We start from the raw sequence: 24,614 nt of genomic DNA, 5'->3' as shown, positions 1-24,614 counted from the left end.
CATAAGGTATAGTGGAGCTAAAAATCCGGTCCACTAAGGGGGTGGTCTTCTCAAAGAAGATGGCCAGAAAGCATAAAGTGTGGTAGAGTTAAAAATGTGGTCCACTAAGGGGGGGGGGGGGGGGGGGGGGTCTTCTCAAAGAAGACAGACAGCAAGCATAATTTATAGTGGAGATGAAAATCTGGTCTGATAAGGGGGTGGTCATCTCAAAGAGGTGGTCTCAGTCCTTTACATTACTTTTAACACTTCTGAATGCAGTCAGACAGTAAGAGAGTGACCAGACATACAGTAGAAAGGGTCCTAGTGAGATTTATACTGCACGGAATGGAGATGCTGTTCACACAATGCAGATTTTCAGGAGCATGGCCTATTTGTGCTGTCCTCTCCACAACGATTTCATTGGAAAAACAGTAGACAGTTACGTGTGCTTTTATAGCTGTACCGCAACGCTGTTCTCCATAGAAGCAGTTCTAGAGACATTTCACGACTGCTCCCCTAATGGACCTCTATGTTTATGACAAAGTACCGCAAAACTGAGACTAAACTGCCATGTAGGCACAGAACGCCAGTCTACACCACTGAGAACGATTGCATTTCATTGCCAAGGGTTACACAGAATATGGTTTGGTCACACATAGCGGATCTGTAGCAGAAGTGTATGCGGCCTACAAATCCATCCGTCCTGGGTGTTTCTGCAGCAAATCTGCCACATGCGAATATACTGTACGCCCAGTTTCACTGGCAACATTATCAGACAAATGCCAACATTCAGGTAATCAATGCAGTTCAAGAGGCATTCCGGTTATGTTAAGGTATGCCCTACCTGTAGGCCATCCATGCCCGTATTGCAGACAGCAAACGGCCAGTCCGCAATATACGGGCACTGGCCGTGTGCGCTCTGTACCATGGATGCGGCCTCACTGACGTGAATGCGTCTGCAATCCACAAGATACGGAGCGGTGGCACGGATCGGAAGCCAGCGGAAGCACTACGGAGCTCTTCTGTGGGACTTCAGTCTGCCTCCGCACAGCAAAGAAAATAGGACATGTCCTACTTTTTTGAGGTGTGGACTGTCTATTGCGGATCTACAAACAGTCCATAGCAGACCACACACATTAGTGTGCATGAGCCCTAACACTGTCCCCCTCTCCTCTCATAGCATGCAGTTGCATCCCCCTCCTCCTTGTCTACTATGGCTTTCTCATGGTTCCAGTAAACTAAACATCAGAGGCCGGAGCGATGGAGGCCACGATAGTGACATTTCCTCTGCAGCAACAAACCGCCTATTAAGATTCAGCTACATGGAAATCTTGGTCGTACAACAAATACTGATAGCAGTGGACTAGCAGCGTATGGAATCACAATGTGACCCGCACGTGAGCTGTGACCGCAACCCTACAATTGCTGGATAATTTTAAACTTAGGGGTCGCGGAAAATGTGTGAGCCATACTGTGACCCTAACCATTTCTATGCTAGGAACCGCTACACTGCGATCCTTGGGAACGACAGCTGTTGCATAACCAAGACCGCCATGTAGCCGAACCCTTAAATTCAACAGGAAACCATATATTACATGATCAAGTCCTCCAGAGCAAAAACTGTTTATTGCAGCAGCTCTCTGCTCTACTAATATACAGAGGTCCTGAACTGGAAACCCATGTCCACCACCTCAAAAACTCTTAACCGAACCTCAAAGGGACCCTGTCACCATGAAAATGCAGCGCAAACTTGGCAGGCAGCACGTTATGGGGGAGAAGGAGATGAGCGGGTTTATACAGTACAGACCAAAAGTTTGGACACACCTTCTCATTCAAAGAGTTTTCTTTATTTTCATGACTATGAAGGCATCAAAACTAAGAATTAACACATGTGGAATTATATACATAACAAACAAGTGTGAAACAACTGAAAATATGTCATATTCTAGGTTCTTCAAAGTAGCCACCTTTTGCTTTGATTACTGCTTTGCACACTCTTGGCATTCTCTTGATGAGCTTCAAGAGGTAGTCCCCTGAAATGGTCTTCCAACAGTCTTGAAGGAGTTCCCAGAGATGCTTAGCACTTGTTGGCCCTTTTGCCTTCACTCTGCGGTCCATCTCACCCCAAACCATCTCGATTGGGTTCAGGTCTGGTGACTGTGGAGGCCAGGTCATCTGGCGCAGCACCCCATCACTCTCCTTCATGGTCAAATAGCCCTTACTTTCAAAGTTTTCCCAATTTTTCGGCTGACTGACTGACCTTCATTTCTTAAAGTAATGATGGCCACTCGTTTTTCTTTACTTAGCTGCTTTTTTCTTGCCATAATACAAATTCTAACAGTCTATTCAGTAGGACTATCAGCTGTGTATCCACCTGACTTCTCCTCAACGCAACTGATGGTCCCAACCCCATTTATACGGCAAGAAATCCCACTTATTAAACCTGACAGGGCACACCTGTGAAGTGAAAACCATTTCAGGGGACTACCTCTTGAAGCTCATTAAGAGAATGCCAAGAGTGTGCAAAGCAGTAATCAAAGCAAAAGATGGCTACTTTGAAGAACCTAGAATATGACATATTTTCAGTTGTTTCACACTTGTTTGTTATGTATATAATTCCACATGTGTTAATTCATAGTTTTGATGCCTTCAGTGTGAATCTACAATTTTCATAGTCATGAAAAAGAAGAAAACTCTTTGAATGAGAAGGTGTCCAAACTTTTGGTCTGTACTGTATATAAAATAATATATATATATATATATATATATATATATATATATATATATATATGGGAATAGAGAAAATGTGGGCAGCACCACTGTCAAAATAGTACAAACGGAGTGCCAGCGGCTGAGTAGGCGATCCACCTCCAAATAATATAGAAAAAAAGAAATCCGCAGCACATCCAATTGATCAAAAAGTAAAAAGAAGCTTTATTCACCAAGCATGCGACGTTTCAATCCTCTCAATGGGATTTTTCTCAAGCAGTGACGAAAAATCCCATTGAGAGGATTGAAACGTCGCATGCTTGGTGAATAAAGCTTCTTTTTACTTTTTGATCAATTGGATGTGCTGCGGATTTCTTTTTTTCTTTTTTTCTATATATATATATAGTTTTATTCATTTAAATCTCTGCTCTTTCTGTGCTTAGGAGTTATGCAGGTTTTCTTATCAATGACTGCTAACTTCCCATGCTTAGTCATGCACAATTAGCTGTCAGTCCCTGAGAGGGACCACCCACATGACTCCTAAGTAGAGAAAGAGCAGAGACTAGAATAAATTACAGGTTGTGCTGAATCTTTTCCCATTAAACTATATATCAGTCTGCTCAGCTCCTCCTGCTCTATAATGCGCTGCCTGCAGTTTGCACTGCATTTTCATGCTGACAGGTTCCCTTTAACACACATCCTAAACACTACTTTTCACCATCATCTCAGACTTTGGTAGCATCACTAGCACATGCCATCATACACTGCACCTAGCTCGAATCTGTGGCATAAGAGAGAGGCATAAAAGCTTTTTAGCCACATGAAACCTCAGAAATTGGATTAAGTCATGTGGGATGATTGTGCATAACGTACAGTAGCCGGACCCTCTAGTAATCACATTGATTTGGTTGTGAAACAAGTGGGGCAGTCATTTCTCCAAAGCGTCCCTGGGGCCACCAGGCTGCACGTCACTGTGGGACTGTGGGACCTAAGTGTGCTACCGTCACCTGCAGCGTCTCCGGACTTGTCTCCCATCGAGCACATCTGGGGCGCCATTGGCCGGCAACTGCAGAGGGAGCGGAGCTTGGTGACATGCATTCAACGTGGCAGAAGGTTACTCAGACAGCCATTTGTAACCTTGCTGCGGTGTGCGTGTAGTTCTGTGCATGGCGCGCATACTCAACACTGAGGAAATCCAGATGTTACAATAACCTGCTCCCATATCATTAATGTGTCTAATCGATGAAGCGACTTCCATAATTCCACAATGTTTCCTTCTTGGTGTTGGAATTACAATGTTGAGAAGTGTAGAATAGATAGATAGATAGATAGATCGATAGATAGATAGATGGATAGATAATAGAAGGATAGATAGATAGAAGGATAGATAGAAGGATAGATAGATAGAAGGATAGATAGATAGAAGGATAGATAGATAGAAGGATAGATAGATAGAAGGATAGATAGATAGAAGGATAGATAGATAGAAGGATAGATAGATAGAAGGATAGATAGATAGAAGGATAGATAGATAGAAGGATAGATAGATAGAAGGATAGATAGATAGAAGGATAGATAGATAGAAGGATAGATAGATAGAAGGATAGATAGATAGATAGAAGGATAGATAGATAGAAGGATAGATAGATAGAAGGATAGATAGATAGAAGGATAGATAGATAGAAGGATAGATAGATAGAAGGATAGATAGATAGAAGGATAGATAGATAGAAGGATAGATAGATAGAAGGATAGATAGATAGAAGGATAGATAATAAAAGGATAGATAATAGAAGGATAGATAATAGAAGGATAGATAATAGAAGGATAGATAATAGAAGGATAGAGAGATAGATACTATAGACAGATACTGTAGGTAGATAGATATATACTATAGACAGATACTGTAGGTAGATAGATATATACTATAGATAGATATATAGATAGACAGATACTGTAGGTAGATATATACTATAGACAGATACTGTAGGTAGATAGATATATACTATAGACAGATACTGTAGATAGATAGATATATATAATAGACAGATACTGTAGATAGATATATACTATAGACAGATACTGTAGATAGATATATAGATAGACAGATACTGTAGGTAGATATATACTATAGACAGATACTGTAGGTAGATAGATATATACTATAGACAGATACTGTAGATAGATAGATATATACTATAGATAGATATATAGACAGATACTGTAGATAGATATATACTATATACAGATACTGTAGATAGATATATAGATAGACAGATACTGTAGGTAGATAGATATATACTATAGATAGATATATAGATAGACAGATACTGTAGGTAGATATATACTGTAGACAGATACTGTAGACAGATAGATATATACTGTAGACAGATACTGTAGATAGATATATACTATAGACAGATACTGTAGGTAGATAGATATATACTATAGACAGATACTGTAGACAGATAGATATATATAATAGACAGATACTGTAGATAGATATATACTATAGACAGATACTGTAGATAGATATATACTATAGACAGATACTGTAGACAGATAGATATATATAATAGACAGATACTGTAGATAGATATATACTATAGACAAAGAATCAGTGGCCATTCATGGTCTCGGTCTCTTCCGCACCGCTGTGCCCAGGTGACAGAGCTCCCATCTGTGGACACTATCACCATGCCTGCTGCTCGCACATCCCCGTGTAATGGATGGGTCAGTGATGCACAGGAAGCTGCTATGTGAGTATGTGTGCACCTCACCACAGTCTGACTGGTTACCTGCTGACCGGAGCCGCCTCCTCCTCCCGCCGGGGGCACCGGACGGAGCTCTTTGAATTTTACCGGAACATGAGCCCCAAGTCTGCGCGCTCCCTGGTACCCTGAGTACGAGCCACCGGAGCCAGTCCACCAGGGCTACAGTCTCTAGAACCGCCCCTGGCAACGGCCAGCGCGTCACGGAGCATGACCCTATCAGACAGCCGGCAGGTCACATGACGGCCGCAATAACCTTCCATACAGATGGCACTGATGCCTAAACAAACATGGCGACGGCACAAAGAAACCTATCAAGGAGGAGGGCTTTCGTCCATCTTTGATTAGGGAACAGCCGACTCTTGTGCAGGAGGCAGGATATGGTTTTAGTCGCCTGCTTGGAGATTATTGGGGACGTAGTTGCCTTCAGTTTGTATCTAAACCCTAGAACGTTTCCATGACTAAATATGTCTGCAAATTGCGTTTCGCATGCGCAGTGAGGTCTATGGGCAACTAAATGATGATTGGACGAGTGTTGTTTGATGGCAGCCAATGGGTGAACGAGACGGTAACAGGAAGCGAGTCGTCTGCTGCAGAGGACGCTGATGGCGGAGTGTAGTCCCTGGGTTCTGGTGAATATTTGGGGGACATGAGCGCCGCTCCGCGCTGGTGAGGAGGGCTCCCGCCTTATGCATCACATGGGCTATATACGTCTGTATAGGGGGTAATATGGCGGACCTGGAGATGCCACTGGTTACATTGGGCAGTAGCGCTAGGCTCTTACACTGCATTTCAAACGATCAGCGATGCAGTGTAAAGCAGGGGGATGGACAAGAGCTTCAGAAGTGACTGAAGGTAGTGGTTCATTGCTAAGGCTATAACTGGATATATGTATAGAAGTGGCAGAACTTACGCTTATTATCATACATCCCCTTTTAATGGGTTGTCCAGGTTCAGAGCTGAACCCGGACATATCCCTATTTTCACACAGGCAGCCCCCCTGATAAGAGCATCAGAGCAGTTCATGCTCCAATGGTATTTTCTGGAGTTCCGATGACGGACCAGGCTCTCCTTCAGCCTGAAGGTTTCCGTCCAGCAGTGCCCTAGCTGTAAAACGGCTAAGGCAGCGCTAAAGCCCGCCCATCAGAGCCGGTGACGTCACCAAACACTGCTGGGCGGAATAAAAGAGATTGTGCAGGGCAAGGGAGAGCATTGGAGCATGAGATGCTAACATCAGGGGGGCTGCCTGGGTGAAATTATGGGTATGTCCGGGTTCAGCTCTACACCCGGACTGCCTCTTTGGCTGGATTCACACCTGAGCGTATTCGATAAGCGCTGTTTACAGGCGTTTTTATCGGGTGTTTTTGTATTTTGGAAATGCGCGTCGTATGCGCGTTCTTGCTATTGACCACAGAGGCGTACAATGAAAAACAGAGGTGTTACGCGCGACAATACGCCCCAAAGAAGCTCCTGTACTTCTTGGGGCGTAGGGCGTTTTACAGCGTGTTTGTACGCGCTGTAAAACGCTCAGGTGAGAACCATGCCCATAGGGAAACATTGGTTTTTGCCTGTTGAGCGTTTTACAGCGCGTAGGAACGCGCTGTAAACCGCTCAGGAGTGAACCTAGCCTAAAGATATGACTAAGGGGGTATGCACATGATCCCATTTTTCATCCAGGTTCCATCAGTATTTTTTACAGACAGCACAGGGATGTCATCAGTGCACTGTCCGCATCCATATGTCCGGTCCATACATTCTAGAACATGTCCTATTCTGGTCCTGCAGATGAGATGTACTTCCTAGTGATGGGAGTGAGAAAATGGGGGATGCCTGAAGGGATCTGTATTGGGGCCTAGTCCTCCACAAAATACAGATACCTTCGGTGTGCATCCCCTGTCTTTCTCACTCCCTACCATCAAAAGGACTGTTTGTGTAGTATGTGGAACAGATCCACCAAAAATGGATGTGTGCATGGCCCTATAGAAATGATGGCTAAGTACATGCAGAGAGCACACGGATAAGAAGTGCGGTCATGTGCATGAAGACTAAGAGCCCCTGTCCAGCAACACATTGGGGGAGATTTATTAGAATTGGTGGAAAGAACAGCTGGATACAGTGTCCTTAGCAACCAATTTTGATTGATCCTTTCATTTCGTCCACCATGACTGCTTAAAGGGAGTCTGTCCCCTCCATATGGCCATATACAGTGCTTACATGGCTCTGTAGCACACCTATACAGGATTGTAACGGTACCTTTGTTCTCTTCTTTAGACTTGCACAAGCAGGAAAAACGAAGTTGAATTCATATGCAAATGAGCACTCGCAAGTGCCCAGGGGCGGCGTTCAGTGTGTAGGTGCCCAGGCTGCTCTTTTCACTTTACTCCTCCCCAGCCTCTTCCTTTGCCCGCCCTCCAAGTCCTGACCTAAAGGTACCGTATGGTAAAGGTACCGTTACAATCCTGTATAGGTGTGCTACAGAGCCATGTAAGCACTGTATATGGCCATATGGAGGGGACAGACTCCCTTTAACCTGGATATTGACCCCTTGACCTCTGTAGGGGCAGGAACACAGAGTTTAAAAGGCCACCACCCACTCTCGCGCTCAGTGTTTCCTGTCCCTACGGGGGGTACCTCACAGACAGACCTCCTGTAGGAGGTGAGAAGACTACAGTGTTTGTTATTTTTAGTACCTTTGGGATCGCTTATCCCTTCCCTCTGCCCTCCGGCGGCTTTGTCCTAAGCTGGGCAGAGGAGGACTATGGAGTGGATCTCGTTCCCGCTCTTGCGGGGGCCTGAATCTCTCCCCAAAGCGCAGGGTCCCCCTTCTCTCCTGAAGGAAGCTGACCACGCACCGTCGAGCGCGCTGCTCGCGGACCCTTTGTGTGAATCCGCAGCGTTGTTCCGGCAGGTGGTTGAGGGGGCGAAGCTATGAGCCGGGACGCACGCGCACAAAGATGACTTCAAACGCCGCATCCATCGCTGCAAGGCGGGAGATTTGAAAGGACTAGCGTCCCAGTAAAGGCTCCTGCTCCAGATGTCGGCCCCCGATACCCCTGCAGACCAGATGGACTCTACAGATACCCCCTCGGCTGCTCAGATCGCGAGTTCCCCTGTGGGGAAAGAAAAATATGTATCATGTTGTTATGCTACCTCTTGCAATAGCTTACTGATACTGGGTTGCTCCTCTTTTAGGGAATTAAAGAGCCCAGAACTAAGGCCAAAATCCCTAGATGTGCTACTTGTGGCAAAAGATTGCCGGAAAATCACAAAAAGAAGCTCTGCCAAGTCTGCATTAATGAGCGTGTTAAAGAGGAGCAACCATCCATACTTATGGAGGTCAAATCAAATCAATGATTCAGAGAGAGATAAAATCCTCGCTAGCGTCTCTCAGATCTGCCCTTTCGACTCCGCCTGCGAAAAAACCACGAGTGTCCGCTCCATCCGCCTCTGAATCAGAGGACATGGACGAAGACGCTTCCACCTCTAGACAGAACGTAGACGCACTGTCAGAGAGTGGAGGACAGGAAAAAGTATTTATTTTCTTCTGAAGAGATGGAGGAATTATTGGGCGCCGTGAGGGCAACCATCGGCATAGAGGAGGTACAAAAACCTCGATCGGTCCAAGACTAAATGTTTGGGGGGTTCAGAGCTAAGAAATCTGAAGTATTTCCAGTAAACGAAAATATAAAGGATATGATCATGGATGAGTGGACGGACCCTGAGAGGAGACTGGGAGTCCCCAGAGAATTCAAAAATAGATTACTCTTTGACCCAACCGACATAAAAATATTTAACGAAATTCCGAAAATCGACGTCCAGGTAGCAAAGGTTGTCAAGAAGACCTCCCTTCCCTTTGAGGACTCCTCTCAATTACAGGATCCGATGGAGAGAAAGGCGGATTCTCTCCTGAAAAAGTCCCGGGAAGCATCCATGTTCGGTATAAAAACGAACATAGCTGCAACCTCCGTAGCTAGATCTATGTACTTCTGGCTTAACTAGCTTGAAAACCATATTAAGAATAAAACCCAGAGAGAGGAAATTCTAAATTCCATTCCTCTCCTCAAATCAGCTACAGCATTTTTGGCGGATGCCTCAGCCGAGTCCGTGAGGTTTGCCGCCAAGGATGCTGTTCTTTCAAATTCCGCAAGGAGGGCCATGTGGATGAAAGGAGGCGATAGAGCATAATTTAGACTTTGACGCTCTATCGCTTTTTCAGGGGAATATGTTTTTGGTCCCGTACTGGATTCTATACTCGAGAAAGCGGAAGATAAAAAGAAGGGATTCCCTGAGGAAAACAAAAAGAAGCCTTTTCTTCCCTTTAACACCCAATCCAGGTCCTATAGGGGGAAAGGGAAAACGGGTAGGTGGAGCTACCAAAAAGGAGGAAAGAGCAGAGGTTTCCTCCTTAATCCCCAAAACAAACAGTCTGACAAGCAATGACCCCAGAGTGGGAGGAAGGTTGAGGAGATCTCTACCCTTTTAGGAAACCACGACCCAGAACCCCTGGGCCTTGGATATTTTAAACTGTTATCGGATTGAATTTTCCTCAAACCCCCCACCCCCCAAAAAAAAGTTTCGGCTAACCTCTCACAGCTCAAAAGTTCTGGGAAGAGACCAGGAAAATGTCCTCCCATCATTCCCTAAAGAGGTGTCGAGTACATCTGAGGATCAATATCAACTCCTGGATGTTCGAGATACTGTCTTACAGTACCTAAAGGCAACAGAAAAATTCAGGAAGGAAGATAATCTTCTCATTCAGTTTGCTGGTCCAAACAAAGGGAAGAAAGCATCCAAAGACTCCATTGGGCGCTGGATCAGGTCCACCATATCTTGCTGCTACCAGATGGCGGGTCTTGGTATCTTGGTAATCCTACAGAGATAAGGGCTCATTCCACAAGAGCGGTGGCCTCCTCATGGGCAGAAAAAGGAGGTGTTTCCTTAGATAAAATCTGCAGAGCAGCGACCTGGTCAAGTATTGATACTTTTAATAAGCACTACCGAATTAACGTTTTGGCTTCTGCTGACTTGACCTTCGGTCAGAAGGTCTTGCAAGCAGTTACCCACCCTAATAAATAATCTGGTAGTTCTCCAGGTTAAGCCGTCATGGTGGACGAAATGGAAAGACCGTAATTAGACTTACCGGTAATTCTGTTTCCTTGAGTCCACCATGACGGCTGATATATTCCCCCTCTGAAGATTTAAAGAGGGGTTCGAGTATGAATTAATAATCAAAAAAATAATAATATATATAAAATTAAGGCTGCACCCACTTGGTAATTTGGAAAGCACTGAGGGTGAGAGTGAGTGGTGGCCTTTTAAACTCTGTGTTCCTGCCCCTACAGAGGTCAAGGGGTCAATCTCCAGGTTAAGCCGTCATGGTGGACTCAAGGAAACAGAATTACCGGTAAGTCTAATTACGGTCTTTTCCAAAAAAAAGCTGTAAAAAATGAAAGGTGGAATCTGATTGGTTGCTATGGGCAACTAAGCCAGTTGATCATTAATCTCCCCCATTGAGTGCATGCAGGTTTTAAAGGGGTTTTCCAGACATTTAATATTGATGACCTATCCTCAGGATGGGTCATCAATATCAGATCAGCAGGGGCCCGAATGCCAGCACCCCCAGCTGTATGAAGAGAAGGCAGCACCTTGCCAGCGTGCTGTCCCCGATCTCTCCTCCTGCTTGCCATACACATAGCAGCAGCTAGAAGGAAGAGAGACAGGAGACGGCATGGCGCGCGTCTTCCCTTCATACAGCTGATCGGCGGGGGTGCTGATTCGGGCCCCCGCTGATCTGATATTGATGACCTATCCTGAGGATAGGTCATCAATATTAAAAGCCTGCATAACCCCTTTAAGCACCTGCTGGCACGGTGTTCTACCCTATTGCATGTGAACCGCACAACTTTTTTATTGTGTTCAAGCAGTATCTGTGATATAAAAAAAGAAACTCCATGTGAAATGAGGCCTGAGTGATCCTATAGAGCAGTGGTCCTCAACTCCGGTCCTCAGGCCAACCTGCCGGTCATGTTTTCAGGATTTCCTTAGTATTGGGCAGCTGATATAATTAGTGTCCATCCATCAGGACTTGCTACAGGTATTCATTCTGTGAGATACTCCTAAGGCCTCTTGCCCACAACCGTATGCCCTCCGAGATATACGGTCCCGGAGCGGCATACATCGTGCTCACGGGAGGACACAGTATCATAGATTACAATGATGCTGTGTACGGCCCGACGTGCACAGCATCATTGTAATCTATGATGCTGTGCGCACGATCCATGCCTCTCCGGGACATATGGCCCGCTCACAGACCATATATATCGGAGGGCATACGGTCGTGGGCAAGTGGGCCCTGATGACTGGAGTTGGGGAACCCTGCTATAGAGCACTGTACTGTAGCTTGGCAATGTGGCCATGTGTACCAGGCTTTATATCTGGGTGAACGGTGGGTGGGTATTGCTGAGATGTCTGATCCGTGTATATGAAATTTAGGTTGTGTTCACTAGGGATCGACCGATATAGATTTTTTTAGGGCCGATAATTTATACCGATATTCTGTGAAATTTCATTTAAAAAAATATGATTCCTACAGAAATCTGCTGAAAATGAATATTTTTATTGTTAATGTGTATTTATTTTTTATTTTTTTACCACTAACTTTTAGCCCCCTTAGGGACTAGACCCCTTGTCCTATTCACCCTGATAGATCTCTATCAGGGTGAATAGGACCTCACACTGTCCCTGCTGCTCTGTGCTTTGTGCACACAGCAGCATGGAGCTTACCATGGCAGCCAGGGCTTCAGTAGCGTCCTGGCTGCCATGGTAACTGATCGGAGCCCCAGCAGTGTAAGCCTGGTGCTCCGATCGGAGGAGGAGGGGACCCTGTGGCCACTGCCACCAATGATTAAAACTGGGGGGGGCGCACTGCGTCACCAATGTTTTTAATGTGGGGGTGGGGGGCGCACTGCGCCACCAATGATTAATACTGGGGTGCTTGGGGGGGGCGGCACACTGCCCCACCAATGAACATAAATCTCTCATTTATTCATATACAGGAGGCGGGAGCTGGCTGCAGAATCACATAGCCGGCTCCCGACCTCTATAAGCAGTAGCTGCGATCCGCGGCACCTGAGGGGTTAACTACCGCAGATCGCAGCTACAGCTCATAGAGGTCGGGAGCCGGCTATGTGATTCTGCAGCCAGCTCCCGCCTCCTGTTCAATTTGAATGAATGAGTAAGTTAATATCATTGGTGGCGCAGTGACCACAGCCCCTCTTCTCCCTCTTCCCATCTGTCTCTTCATTGGCGGCATCACAGGGGGAGGGAGACACTGCTTCCTTCTCCCCTGTGCTGCTGAGGGAACGCGGAGAGCGCTGAGCAGCGCGATCTGTGTTCCCCATATGTTATCGGAATATCGGCAAAATAGATGCCGATAACGGTCAAAATCCTGAATATCGGCCGATAATATCGGTAAAACCGATAATCGGTCGATCTCTAGTGTTCACGCTGGCGTTCGGAGCCTTGCTCACTATTCACGGGCGCATTGTAAGTCAGTGTTGTGTCTTGCATTATACATGGAAGGCACAATGTAGATGTGAACAGAGCCTTCGATGTGCTACCAATGAACATCCATTAAAGTCATGTTTGTCCTCTGCTCTCCCTTCATTGCCCAGGAATCCAGCTCTTCATCTTGGCGCTGAAACCCCCTTAAAATCGGTTTAAATGAGAATGTCCCTGGCGCAGAGAGTGCTGCTGACATGGCTCTTCAGTTTACTTTTCCTGATCATGCTGGTGCTGAAGCTGGATGAGAAGGCCCCATGGAGCTGGTTCATCATCTTCATCCCCATTTGGATATTTGACACCATTTTAATTGTTATGTTAATTGTAAAAATGGCAGGCCGGTGTAAATCTGGATATGACCTCAGGAATGGGGCGCAAAACATGAAGAAAAAGTCTTGGTACCTTACAGCCATGCTCCTGAAACTGGCGTTTTGTCTTGCCCTGTGTGCCCGGCTGGAACAGTTCACCAGCATGCTGCTATGTCTGGTCTTGATTCCATTGTGGATCCTGCTCATCGGAGGACTGATTGAACTTGGATACAACGTGTTCTACGTGAGACATGACTAGCTGCTGAAAGAAGGACTTCATGTCAAGGGAGCAGCAGGTTAGAAAATGGCCATCCCCATGTACAGTCTGTAAATAAAGGATACTTAATAATGCATTTTTTCTGTAAAAGTGTCATTTTTCTTATGTTGAGCGCTATTCTGCTAAGCTTTCCATTCAGGAAACCAGGCTTCGTTGCCCATAGCAACCGATCAGAGTCCCGCTTAGAGCTCTTTTGGAAAATGAATGGTGGAATCTGGATGCTATGGGCAACTAAGCCAGTTTTCCTGTACACGAGTTTTGATAAATCTTTTCCAATGTCTTGTAGGTCTAGCTTAGCTGACTGTAATACCTTTCATTTAGGGTCCTTTTATACAGACCGGTGTATGCAATGTAAATGCAGCCCTCACCTCTACTGATGAGCAGGCAATTATCAGGAACATTTTCTTCATTTCCGATAATCTGCCTGATCATTGGTCTGTGTAAAAGGACCTTCAGAGATCTATTGCTTCATTTTGGAGAAAAAGTACTTTTAATTTATATGCAAATGAGACGTTAATTGCACTGGGGGTGGCCCCAAGCCACACTGTGCACCCTTGCTCCCCCTGATTCCTCTGCCAGCCTCTCCATTAATTGACAGGGCCAAACGAGGTGACTATGCAAGAACTAGGCCCTGTGGATCAAGGAGGAGGGACTGGCAGAGGAAGCAGGAGGAGCAAGGGTGCACAGACTTGGGCTCGCCCTTGTGGTGCACCTAGCTGCTTATTTGCATATGGAAGTACTTTTTGTCCAGAATGAGAGAACAGATCGCTAAGTGAAAGGTATCATTACATTCAGCTCAGCTAGTCCTACAAAGCATTTTGCCTGGTTTACCAGTGGATTTCCTGGAGACACATTCTCTTGAAAGGAGTTTCCAGGATTACAAAACGGATTAGCTTTTTTTTCCCCCAGAAACACTCTAGTCCATTGACTCCCACTCAAGTCAATGGAGCTGTGCAATACCAGACACAGGCCATGGACAAGAGGGGAGCTATGCCTGGAACAAAAAGTAGACCCTTTTTTTTTTTTTTTCTAATGCTGGACAGTCCTATAAGAAATGCCTTGTGGAAATGGATCTTGAAATTCTAACTGTAAAAGGAAAGTGCTTATTGATTAGACATGTCCTGCCCTACTGCTGGTGACTGATCCTTCCTGTGAAGATCTGTAAATGTCCAGCACAGGGATGGTGCGGTTACTGAAACTGCACTCGTGCCATCAGTAATGGGTGTTAAAGAAGTAGTCCGATTCTGTAAAGTTATTACCTATCCACAGGATAGGGGATAGCTATTAGATGGGTGGGGGTGTTACTTCTGGGCCCCGCACCAATCACGGAAATGGGGACCCACGGAGCCAACCCACCCCTCTCCCCGCATGTTAAATTAACGTAGTGGCCGGTCTGGCATGTACATGACCACTCCATTAATTTCTATGGGAGTTCTAGAGTTGCCAAGCGGTGTACTCTGCTATCTCCAGAACTCCTATAGAACTGAATGGAGCGGCCGCTCGCATGCCTGACCGTCCAATATGATAGTTATCCCATATCCTAATGATTATTCCTGAAAGATAAACTGAATTACATTCAAATGACATGAGCTCAACCTGATGTAACACAGCCACTGCCCGGTCCTGCCTATATTTCCCAATTAGTGTGGCAATAGTAGAACACATCGGAGAATCCCCTGGTCTAGGTAACCAAAATTAAAGATGCCATTTGATCTGGTAACCCATACAAGATATTACAGAATCATGCTTCCTGCAGAGGGATTTAATCCGAGCAAATTTTCTGCAAATACAAAATATTGTATAGGGATATTAAATATAGTCCTAGAGGTAAAAAAAACCCCACATATATACCGTATTTTTTACCCCATAAGACAGGTTTTTTTCCCCACCAAAGTCGGGGGGAAATGTCTCTGCGTCTTATGGGGTGAATACTAATAAGCGCTTCCATTGTGGAAGCGCTCATTAGTATCAGAGGACCGGGAAGCCGTGAAGGCTCTGCACTCACCGCTTTCTGGTCCTCAGCTGTTGGCTGTGAAGGCTGTTCACAGCGTAAGGGCGCTCTGTGACCTCACGCTGTGCGCACCGGTTCACAGCACAGCCGACAGCAGGAGGAAGAAGAGCGCGGGTAGTAAGGAGCAGCGGCGAGCAGGAGAGGTAAGTGATCTTTGTACTTTATGTCATCTGAGAACATGGGGCACACCTGAGGCAATGGGGGCTGATATGAGACTTGGGCTAGTCAAAAGAGGCATGAGGACTGATATGAGGCTTGGGACTGATCAAATGAGGCATGGGAGCTGATATCAGACTGGGGGCTGATTAAATGAGGTATGGGGGAGTGATTTGAGACTGGATGTCTGATCTGAGGTCTGAATGGGGTCTTATTTATATTGGGGCTCATATTGGAGGTCTGATTGGGGGTCATTAACTTTTGGGTGTGAGCTGAGGTCTTACTAACATTGGGGATGTAATTGGAGCTGTGATCTGAGGTCTGATTAACATTAGGGTTCTGATTGCTGGTCTGACCTGAGGTCTAATGAATTTTTTTCTTTTCTTATTGTCCTCCTAAAACCTAGGGGCGTCTTATGGGCCGGTGCGTCTTATAGGGCGAAAGATACAGTATTGTGTGTGTATGTGTGTGTGTGTATATATATATATATATATATATATATATATATATATATATAAAGAAATCGGACTGTACTCCAGATGAATCCTCAGTGAAAAAAAGATTTATTCACCCATAAGGTGGCACAAGCGACGTTTCGGCTCACATATGAGCCTTTCTCAAGCCTTGAGAAATAAATCTTTTTTTCACTGAAGATTCATCTGGAGTGCAGTCCGATTTCTTTATTCCGTATCAGTGGGTAAGCACCAGTTACCATACTCGGGCAGTGTACCCTTTCTACTTAGTTTTTTGGCTTGGTGGTGCTGCCGGTAATTAAAAAAAATATATATATATTCCTCTTGAAAAAACTTTGCGGTCCAGCTCCAGATAAACAAGGTATAAATCTTTATTGAAGCGGTTTAAAATATTCCATACAGGTACACAGTGTATCTGTATGGAATATTTTAAACCGCTTCAATAAAGATTTATACCTTGTTTAGCTGGAGCTGGACCGCAAAGTTTTTTCAAGTTCCACTTATAGCGCACCCAGACGCTATGTCCTGGCTCAGGACAAGGATATGCAGGTGAGAGCTGCCTATGTTTGTTTTTACTATATATATTCCTCTGTATTTATAAAATGCTGTCAAATCCTGTAATTGCCACTACAGCTGCATTTGCAGTCTGCCCCAGAGACCAGTCGCCATTTCTTTTTTTATTAAAGAAACAACAAAATTAAAACAATTATATAATTAATCAACAGCATTATAATTCTTGTCCCTCTTTTTTTCTCTCTATTCCTGACCCACTCACCCAAACCTACCCTCCTCCCTCTTGCGATGCTTCTCTAAACCCTCCTCAAAAAAAGGAAGGAAAGAAAAAAGTTAATGGAAAGTGGGGGGGGGGGGGGGGGGGGAAACAATACAAAAGACCTATGACTTCCAACCTCCCCATATCCTAGACCATTTTTTCTCAGAATTTCTTTGTATTAAATATTCTCATATCTCTTAACCTTGTTAGCCAAATATAACCACTTATTGAGGTTTGGAATATTTTGTTAGAACCAGACTCAAATGATCAAAAGTCTGTCTAGAAACAAAATTCTAATCAAAAGAATCTTGTTGTGCTTATGGCAGTTTACCTAAGATATGTCACTCAGTATCCAGCACTCAGCTGAAAATGGAATTACTACCCTCAATTTTTGGGTGATAAAATTCTAAATTGAACCCCAGTAGGCTTTTAGATCTGGACACAACCAAAGCATGTGCAAAAAATCAAGGTCGACTGTGAGTCACACCATGGGCAATTCGAAGTTTCTCTTAAACCAGATTTATTAAGCCAACTCGGCGTAATGTACACTCTGTGTAAAATATTAAACTGCACCAATATGTGATTGGAGTTGTGCGAGACTAATCTTAAATAAGCAAATATATTTCCCCATTCCTGTAGCGTAACCATAGGACAATCAGTTCCCCAGGCCCTCTGACCAGGGAGACAGCCTTATTAAATAGTGCCTTAACTAATAATTTATATAATTGGTAGATCTTACCCTTCCGGCCTAGACTCCCTATCATAAAATTTAAGGGTGAAGAAGTTTCTGTCTCCAACAATGGAACTTCTTTTAATACTAATAAGTGCAGAAAATACCTAAACCAATTTAGATTACCTAAATTCCCCACTTGTGCTAGATCAGAGAACGATAGTACCTCTCGGTTCCTCACCACTTGTGAAACATACATAATACACTGCTCAAAAAAATAAAGGGAACACAAAAATAACACACCCTAGATCAGAATTAATTAAATATTCTTCTGAAATACTTTGTTCTTTACATAGTTGAATGTGCTGACAACAAAATCACACAAAAATAAAAAAAAATGGAAATCAAATTTTTCAACCTATGGAGGTCTGGATTTGGAGTCACACTCAAAATTTAAGTGGAAAAACACACTACAGGCTGATCCAACTTTGATGTAATGTCCTTAAAACAAGTCAAAATGAGGCTCAGTAGTGTGTGTGGCCTCCACGTGCCTGTTTGACCTCCCTACAACGCCTGTGCATGCTCCTGATGAGGTGGCGGACAGTCTCCTGAGTGTTCTCCTCCCAGACCTGGACTAAAGCATCTGCCAACTCCTGGACAGTCTGTGGTGCAACGTGACGTTGGGACATAGAGCGAGACATGATGTCCCAGATGTGCTCAATTGTATTCAGGTCTGGGGAACGGGCGGGCCAGTCCATAGCATCAATGCCTTCGTCTTGCAGGAACTGCTGACACACTCCAGCCACATGAGGTCTAGCATTAGGAGGAACCCAGGGCCAACCGCACCAGCATATGGTCTCACAAGGGGTCTGAGGATCTCATCTCAGTACCTAATGGCAGTCAGGCTACCTCTGGTGAGCACATGGAGGGCTGTGCGGCCCTCCAAAGAAATGCCACCCCACATCATTACTGACCAAATGGCAAACCGGTCATGCTGGAGGATGTTGCAGGCAGCAGAACGTTCTCCACGGCGTCTGCAGACTCTGTCACATGTGCTCAGTGGGAACCTGCTTTCATCTGTGAAGAGCACAGGGCGCCAATGGCGAATTTGCCAATCTTGGTGTTCTCTGGCAAGTGCCAAACGTCCTGCACGGTGTTGGGCTGTAAGCACAACCCCCACCTGTGGACGTCGGGCCCTCATATCACCCTCATGGAGTCTGTTTCTGACCATTTGAGCAGACATATGCACATTTGTCGCCTGCTGGGGGTCATTTTGCAGGGCTCTGGCAGTGCTCCTCCTGTTCCTCCTTGCACAAAGGCGGAGGTAGCGGTCCTGTTGCTGGGTTGTTGCCCTCCTCCACGTCTCCTGATGTACTGGCCTGTCTTCTGCTAGCGCCTCCATGCTCTGGACACTACGCTGACAGACACAGCAAACCTCACAGCTCGCATTGATGTGCCAATCTGGATAAGCTGCACTTCCTGAGCCACTTGTGTGGGTTGTAGACTCCGTCTCATGCTACCACTAGAGTGAAAGCACCACCAGCATTCAAAAGTGACCAAAACATCAGCCAGGAAGCATAGGAACTGAGAAATGGTCTGTGGTTACCACCTGCAGAACCACTCCTTTATTGGGGGTGTCTTGCTAATTGCCTATAATTTCCACCTGTTGTCTATCCCATTTGCACAACAGCATGTGAAATTCATTGTCACTCAGTGTTGCTTCCTAAGTGGATAGTTTGATTTCACAGAAGTGTGATTGACTTGGAGTTACATTGTGTTGTTTAAGTGTTCCCTTTATTTTTTTGAGCAGTGTATAACTTTTCTGCCAAAACCTATCCCCGAGTAGTTTGTCAACACTCCAAGAGGAGTGCACAAAAGACATCCCTTTATCCCCATCCATCTTCTAATAGTGGTCCAAGATCTAGAGAATAACTAACCAGTCACTCTGTATTCTTGTTCAACATTAATTAATCACCCAGATTCCAGCAGGGTAAATATATTATCAAATGGAGATCGTTTCACCAAAGTCTTACACAGAGCACTTTTCTCCCATTCACAAAATAACCATAACTGCCCAGCTATAAAATAACCCTTGAAGTAGAGAAGATTTAACCCTCCCTGCTCCAGCGGCTTATAGAAATAGTCCAGTTTTAACCTGACTCGCTTTCTTCCCCAAAGAAGATCATGAATCAGCCTCTCAATGAGTTTGAAAAACGTATCCTCGATCCAAATTGGGGAATTCCTGAGAATAGAGAGAAGTTTGGGCAGAATCACCATCTTAACTAGGGAAATTCTATCAGATGTGGTTAGGGGTAATCAAAGCCATATAGTGATTTTCTTTTTTTATCTCAATTTACTCTTCAATCCAAGGCGATATAGTCATACCAAGATACTCAAATGAATCAACAAACTTTAGCATTGTCAAAGTCCCCGTGCTCAGATACTCAAAATTATCCAATAACATAAGGGTAGTCTTTGACCAGTTAATATCTAAGCCAGAGACTTCACCAAAGGAATTGACTATACAAATAATTCTTGGAAGGGTTATATTAGTACGATTTATAAAGAATAGGACAGGCGTATCGAGAAATCCGATCCTCTAGTCCCAGTACTCCAACACCCTCAATCCTTGTATCTTGCCTAACACCAAGTGCCAGAGGCTCAATATAGATGTCAAACAATAACGGAGAAAGAGGAGAACCTTGACTAGTACCTCTAGTCAACGTAAAACTTGAGGTAAGACTACCATTAAGATTCAGCTTTGCGATAGGGGAGTTGTACAGAAGCCTTACCATACTTATGAATCTGGTACCGAATCCCATCCTTCCCAACACCCTCCATTAGAATTCCCACTCTACCCTATTGAACGTCTTAGAGGTGTCCAAAGACAGTATAGAGCGGGAACCCCCGCCCCGGATGACTGTATATTCCCAAAAAGTCGATGAAGATTGTGATGAGTACCTTTATTAGGGATAAACCCATTCTGGTCAGGGTGTATAATCGAGGAGATAACTCTAGAAAGCCTTGTGGCACGCATCCTTGCTAAGAGCTTAACATCTGTATTCAGGAGCGATATCGGTCTAAATGACCCCATATCTAAGGGATCCTTCCCCTTTTTCAATATTAATACAATTACAGCTTCTGTCATTGACTCAGGTAAAATACCATCCTCCAATGACTCGCCAATTACCTTAAAAAAACGTGGAAGAATAACCTCACCGTACTTACGATAAAGCTCATATGGAAAGCCATCTGATCCAGGGGAAGAATTTCCCGAACAGGCTTTTAGTGTGGCCTCTAACTCCTAAAGTGTAAATTCTACTTCAAGGGATTCCCTCTGTGCGTCAGTAAGAACCGAAAAGTGAGTCCAATCTATCATTTCATCCGGAGTATTGTTGCTAGTTTTGTATATTTCCGCAGTGTTTTAAAAAAAGATCCCTTTATTTTGTCTTGGTTATTAATAATTACACCCTCAATTGAACGAATACTAAGTATTTCTTTTTTTTTGGTCCTGATTGGATATCACCTTAGCTAGAAATTTTCCCGGACGACCGGATTCACAGAATTGTTTTTGTCCCTTGAAAAAGAGTCTCTGCTGGGCCTTATGAAGGAGAAATTAAGAGTACTCCTGACTTGTATTTTGCATCACCCTTCTATTCTCCTCTGTTTTTTTTTCTTGGAGAACTGATTCATCCCATGTAGCGCAGCTGTTTTTAAAGCCCTCTCTTTCACCCCATACCCCCTTCTTAAATTAGAGATATAACTAACAAATAGCCCCCTAACAAAGGCCTTAAACGCATCCCAAACCAGTTGGGTTTTAACTGATTTATAATTAACATCCCAAAAGTATACCATCTCTTGTTTCAACAAATCATGGTTGTCTATTACCGACAGCCAATAGGGATTCAATCTAAAGGGAGGTACTGCCCCCTGCCTATCACCAAGCATACAACGCTCAAGGGTTACTCGCACATGGTCCGAGAGCGACCTGGCTTCATATTTCATTTGTTTAATATACAGTGAGGAACAGAAGTATTTGAACACCCTGCGATTTAGCACGTTCTCCCACTTAGAAATCATGGAGCGGTCTGAAATTCACATTGTAGGTGCATTCCCACTCTGACAGACTGAATAAAAAAATCAGGAAATCACATTGTATGATTTTTAAAGAATTTATTTGTCTTAACTGCTGAACATAAATATTTGAACACCTGAGAAAATCAGTGTTAATATTTGGTACAAAAGCCTTTGTTTGCAATTACAGAGGTCAAAAGTTTCCTGTAGTTCTTGACCAGGTTTGCACACACTGCAAGAGGGATTTTGGCCCACATCTCCACACATATCTTCTCTAGATCTGTCAGGTTTCGGGGTTTCAGCTCCCTCCAAAGATGTTCTATTGGATTTAGGTCTAGAGACTGGTTAGGCCACTCCAAAACCTTGATATGCTTCTTAGGGAGCCACTCCTTGGTTATCCTGGCTGTGTGCTTCGGGTCGTTGTCATGTTGAAAGACCCAGCCATAACCCATCTTCAAAGCTCTGACTGAGGGAAGGAAGTTGTTGCTCAAAATCTCACAATAAATGGCCCCATACATACTCTCCTTAATACAGTGCAGTCGTCCTGTCCCCTTCGCTGAAAAGCAACCCCGAAGCATGATGTTACCATCCCCATTCTTCACAGTAGGGATGGTGTTCTTGGGATGCAACTCATCCTTCTTTTTCCTCAAAACACGACGAGTGAAGTTTAGACCAAAAAGTTCTACTTTGGTCTCATCTGACCACATAAATTTCTCCCATGCCTCCTTTGGATCATCCAGATGGTCATTGGCAAACTTTAGACCGGGCTGGACATGTGATGACTTGAGCAGGGGAACCGTCCGTGCAATGCATGATTTGAAACCATGACGACGTAGTGTTCTACCGACAATTTTGTCTCTGGTGTCTTGACAGCTCTTTGGTCTTGCCCATGGTAGTAGTTGGCGTCTGACTGACTGTGGGGTGGACAGGGGTCTTTAAAGGGCTTCTGTCACCCCACTAAAACGTTTTTTTTTTTGGTTACTTATAATCCCTATACTGCGATTTATGCATACACACTGTAATTAATCATTTTGGTTCAGCAGATTCTGTTAAAAACATACTTTTAAAATATGCAAATTACCTTGCTACCAGCAAGTAGGGCGGCTACTTGCTGGTAGCAGCCGCATCCTCCTATCCTAAAGACGCCCCCTCCGCATGTTGATTGACAGGGCCAGCGGACGGGATCGTCCTCTGGCTGGTCCGGTCTGCTATCAAGATCTCACGCCTGCGCCGTAACGGTATTCAGTCGGCGCAGGCGCACTGAGAGGCGGACGCTCCTTCGGTCGCTCCATCCTCAATGCGCCTGCGCCAATGACGTCACATCTACACCCGGCGCAGGCGCATTGAGGAAGGAGCGGCCGAGCGAGCATCCTCCTCTCAGTGCGCCTGCGCCGACTGAAGACAGGTACGGCACAGGCGCCAGATTTTGAATGCAAACAGGGCCAGCAGAGAAAGATCCCGTCCGCTGGCACTGTCAATCAACATGCGGAGGGGGCGTCTTTAGGATAGGAGGATGCGGCTGCTACCAGCAAGTAGCCGCCCTACTTGCTGGAAGCAAGGTAATTTGCATATTTTAAAAGTACGTTTTTAACAGAATCTGCTGAACCACAATGATTAATTACAGTATGTATGCATAAATCGCAGTATAGGGATTATAAGTAACCAAAAAAAAAAAAAACTGTTTAGTGGGGTGACAGAAGCCCTTTAAAGAGCTCAGACATACTAAAGTGAAATTTATGAGTTGAGTAGAGGTGGACTTTTTAAAGGCACAGTAACAGGTCTTTGAGAGCCAGAATTCTTGCTGTTTCTCAGGTGTTCAAATACTTATGTTCAGCAGTGCAAGACAAAAAAATTCTTTAAAAATCATACAATGTGATTTCCTTAATTTTTTTTATTTTATTCTGTCTCTCAGAGTGGGAATGCACCTACAATGTGAATTTCAGACCCCTCCATGATTTCTAAGTGGGAGAACTTGCAAAATCGCAGGGTGTTCAAATACTTCTGTTCCTCACTTCTATCTCAAGTAATTTTCATTTATTAAAGCCAGATCGATCCTGGACATGCAGTTCTTAGATTTAGACACGCAGGAACAAACTCTTCTGCCCCATCCTAGAAAACTCCAGGCATCTACAAAGTCGGACTCTTGACAGAATCATGCCAAGGGAAACCCCTGGTTAAATACAGAACAATTAGTGTGTCCACTGGTAGAAGTCCGTTCTGTTTTGGGGTTGATCACACAGTTAAAATCCCCATTTACAATCTGGCCGTTGTTACATAAACAATAATAAGCAATTAAGTACATAAAAAGAAAAAGGGGGAGGAATATAAATAAAAGCTAAAATGCATGATATTCCAACAAGTTTCCAATAAAGAAAAACAAATCTCCCCTGCTTATCAATAGAGGACGCCTCGCAGACAAAATCAATCTTTTTATGTATAAACAGTCACTCCTCTAGAGTGACTGGTGAAAGTTGAGTGAAATGCCTGCGAGACCCATCCTCTATTAATCCGCATCACAGCCTCTTCAGTAAAATGTGTTTCTAATAAACAGACAAGTACTGGTAGATGTCTCTGAATTAAATCAAACACAGCCTGTCTTTTTAGCTTATCCCCAAGTCCCCGTACATTCCAGGTGAGAATTCTTACAGACATATAATCAGCTGATTAAATTCACAAAAAAAGAACCCCCCACTTATCCATCCTAAGAGACGCATCACAACCCACCCGAAACCCCATGATCCACCGCTAACTAGAAGCAGACCTCTCTACTCAGACCATCCCTCCCTACTAAACCCGCCTCTGCGAAAGGACAAAAAGAAAAAAAACAAAAAGAATACACCGCTACTTCAACATT

The 24,614-nt window shown here is 44.4% G+C and overlaps 2 protein-coding genes across 4 annotated transcripts in view; one reads left to right on the top strand and one right to left on the bottom strand.

The window, feature by feature from the left end:
• Positions 1 to 5,644, bottom strand: part of PHTF2 (putative homeodomain transcription factor 2) — a 120,073-nt gene extending 114,429 nt beyond the window's left edge. For both annotated transcript variants that reach the window (XM_040413055.1, XM_040413056.1), the window contains exon 1: positions 5,487 to 5,644. The gene's annotated coding sequence lies outside the window, so the exon portion shown is untranslated. The remainder of the gene's footprint in view (positions 1 to 5,486) is intronic.
• A 172-nt stretch (positions 5,645 to 5,816) lies between these two features.
• TMEM60 (transmembrane protein 60) lies at positions 5,817 to 13,680 on the top strand. 2 transcript variants are annotated; one of them, XM_040413052.1, is made up of 2 exons: positions 5,817 to 6,128; positions 13,133 to 13,680. In XM_040413052.1, the coding sequence occupies exon 2, from the start codon at positions 13,182 to 13,184 to the stop codon at positions 13,584 to 13,586; it is 405 nt and encodes a 134-aa protein (XP_040268986.1). In that variant the 5' UTR covers positions 5,817 to 6,128; positions 13,133 to 13,181; the 3' UTR covers positions 13,587 to 13,680. The 2 variants fall into 2 exon arrangements, with proteins under 2 accessions (XP_040268986.1, XP_040268988.1); XM_040413054.1 differs by lacking the exon at positions 5,817 to 6,128 and adding an exon at positions 6,164 to 6,314.
• The last annotated feature ends 10,934 nt before the right edge of the window (positions 13,681 to 24,614 follow it).

The sequence above is a fragment of the Bufo bufo genome, chromosome 1 (assembly GCF_905171765.1).
Source record: "Bufo bufo chromosome 1, aBufBuf1.1, whole genome shotgun sequence".
Taxonomy (NCBI): Eukaryota; Metazoa; Chordata; class Amphibia; order Anura; family Bufonidae; genus Bufo; species Bufo bufo.
Note: the sequence above shows the minus strand (reverse complement) of the source record. Positions and strands in the feature narration are given on the sequence as shown.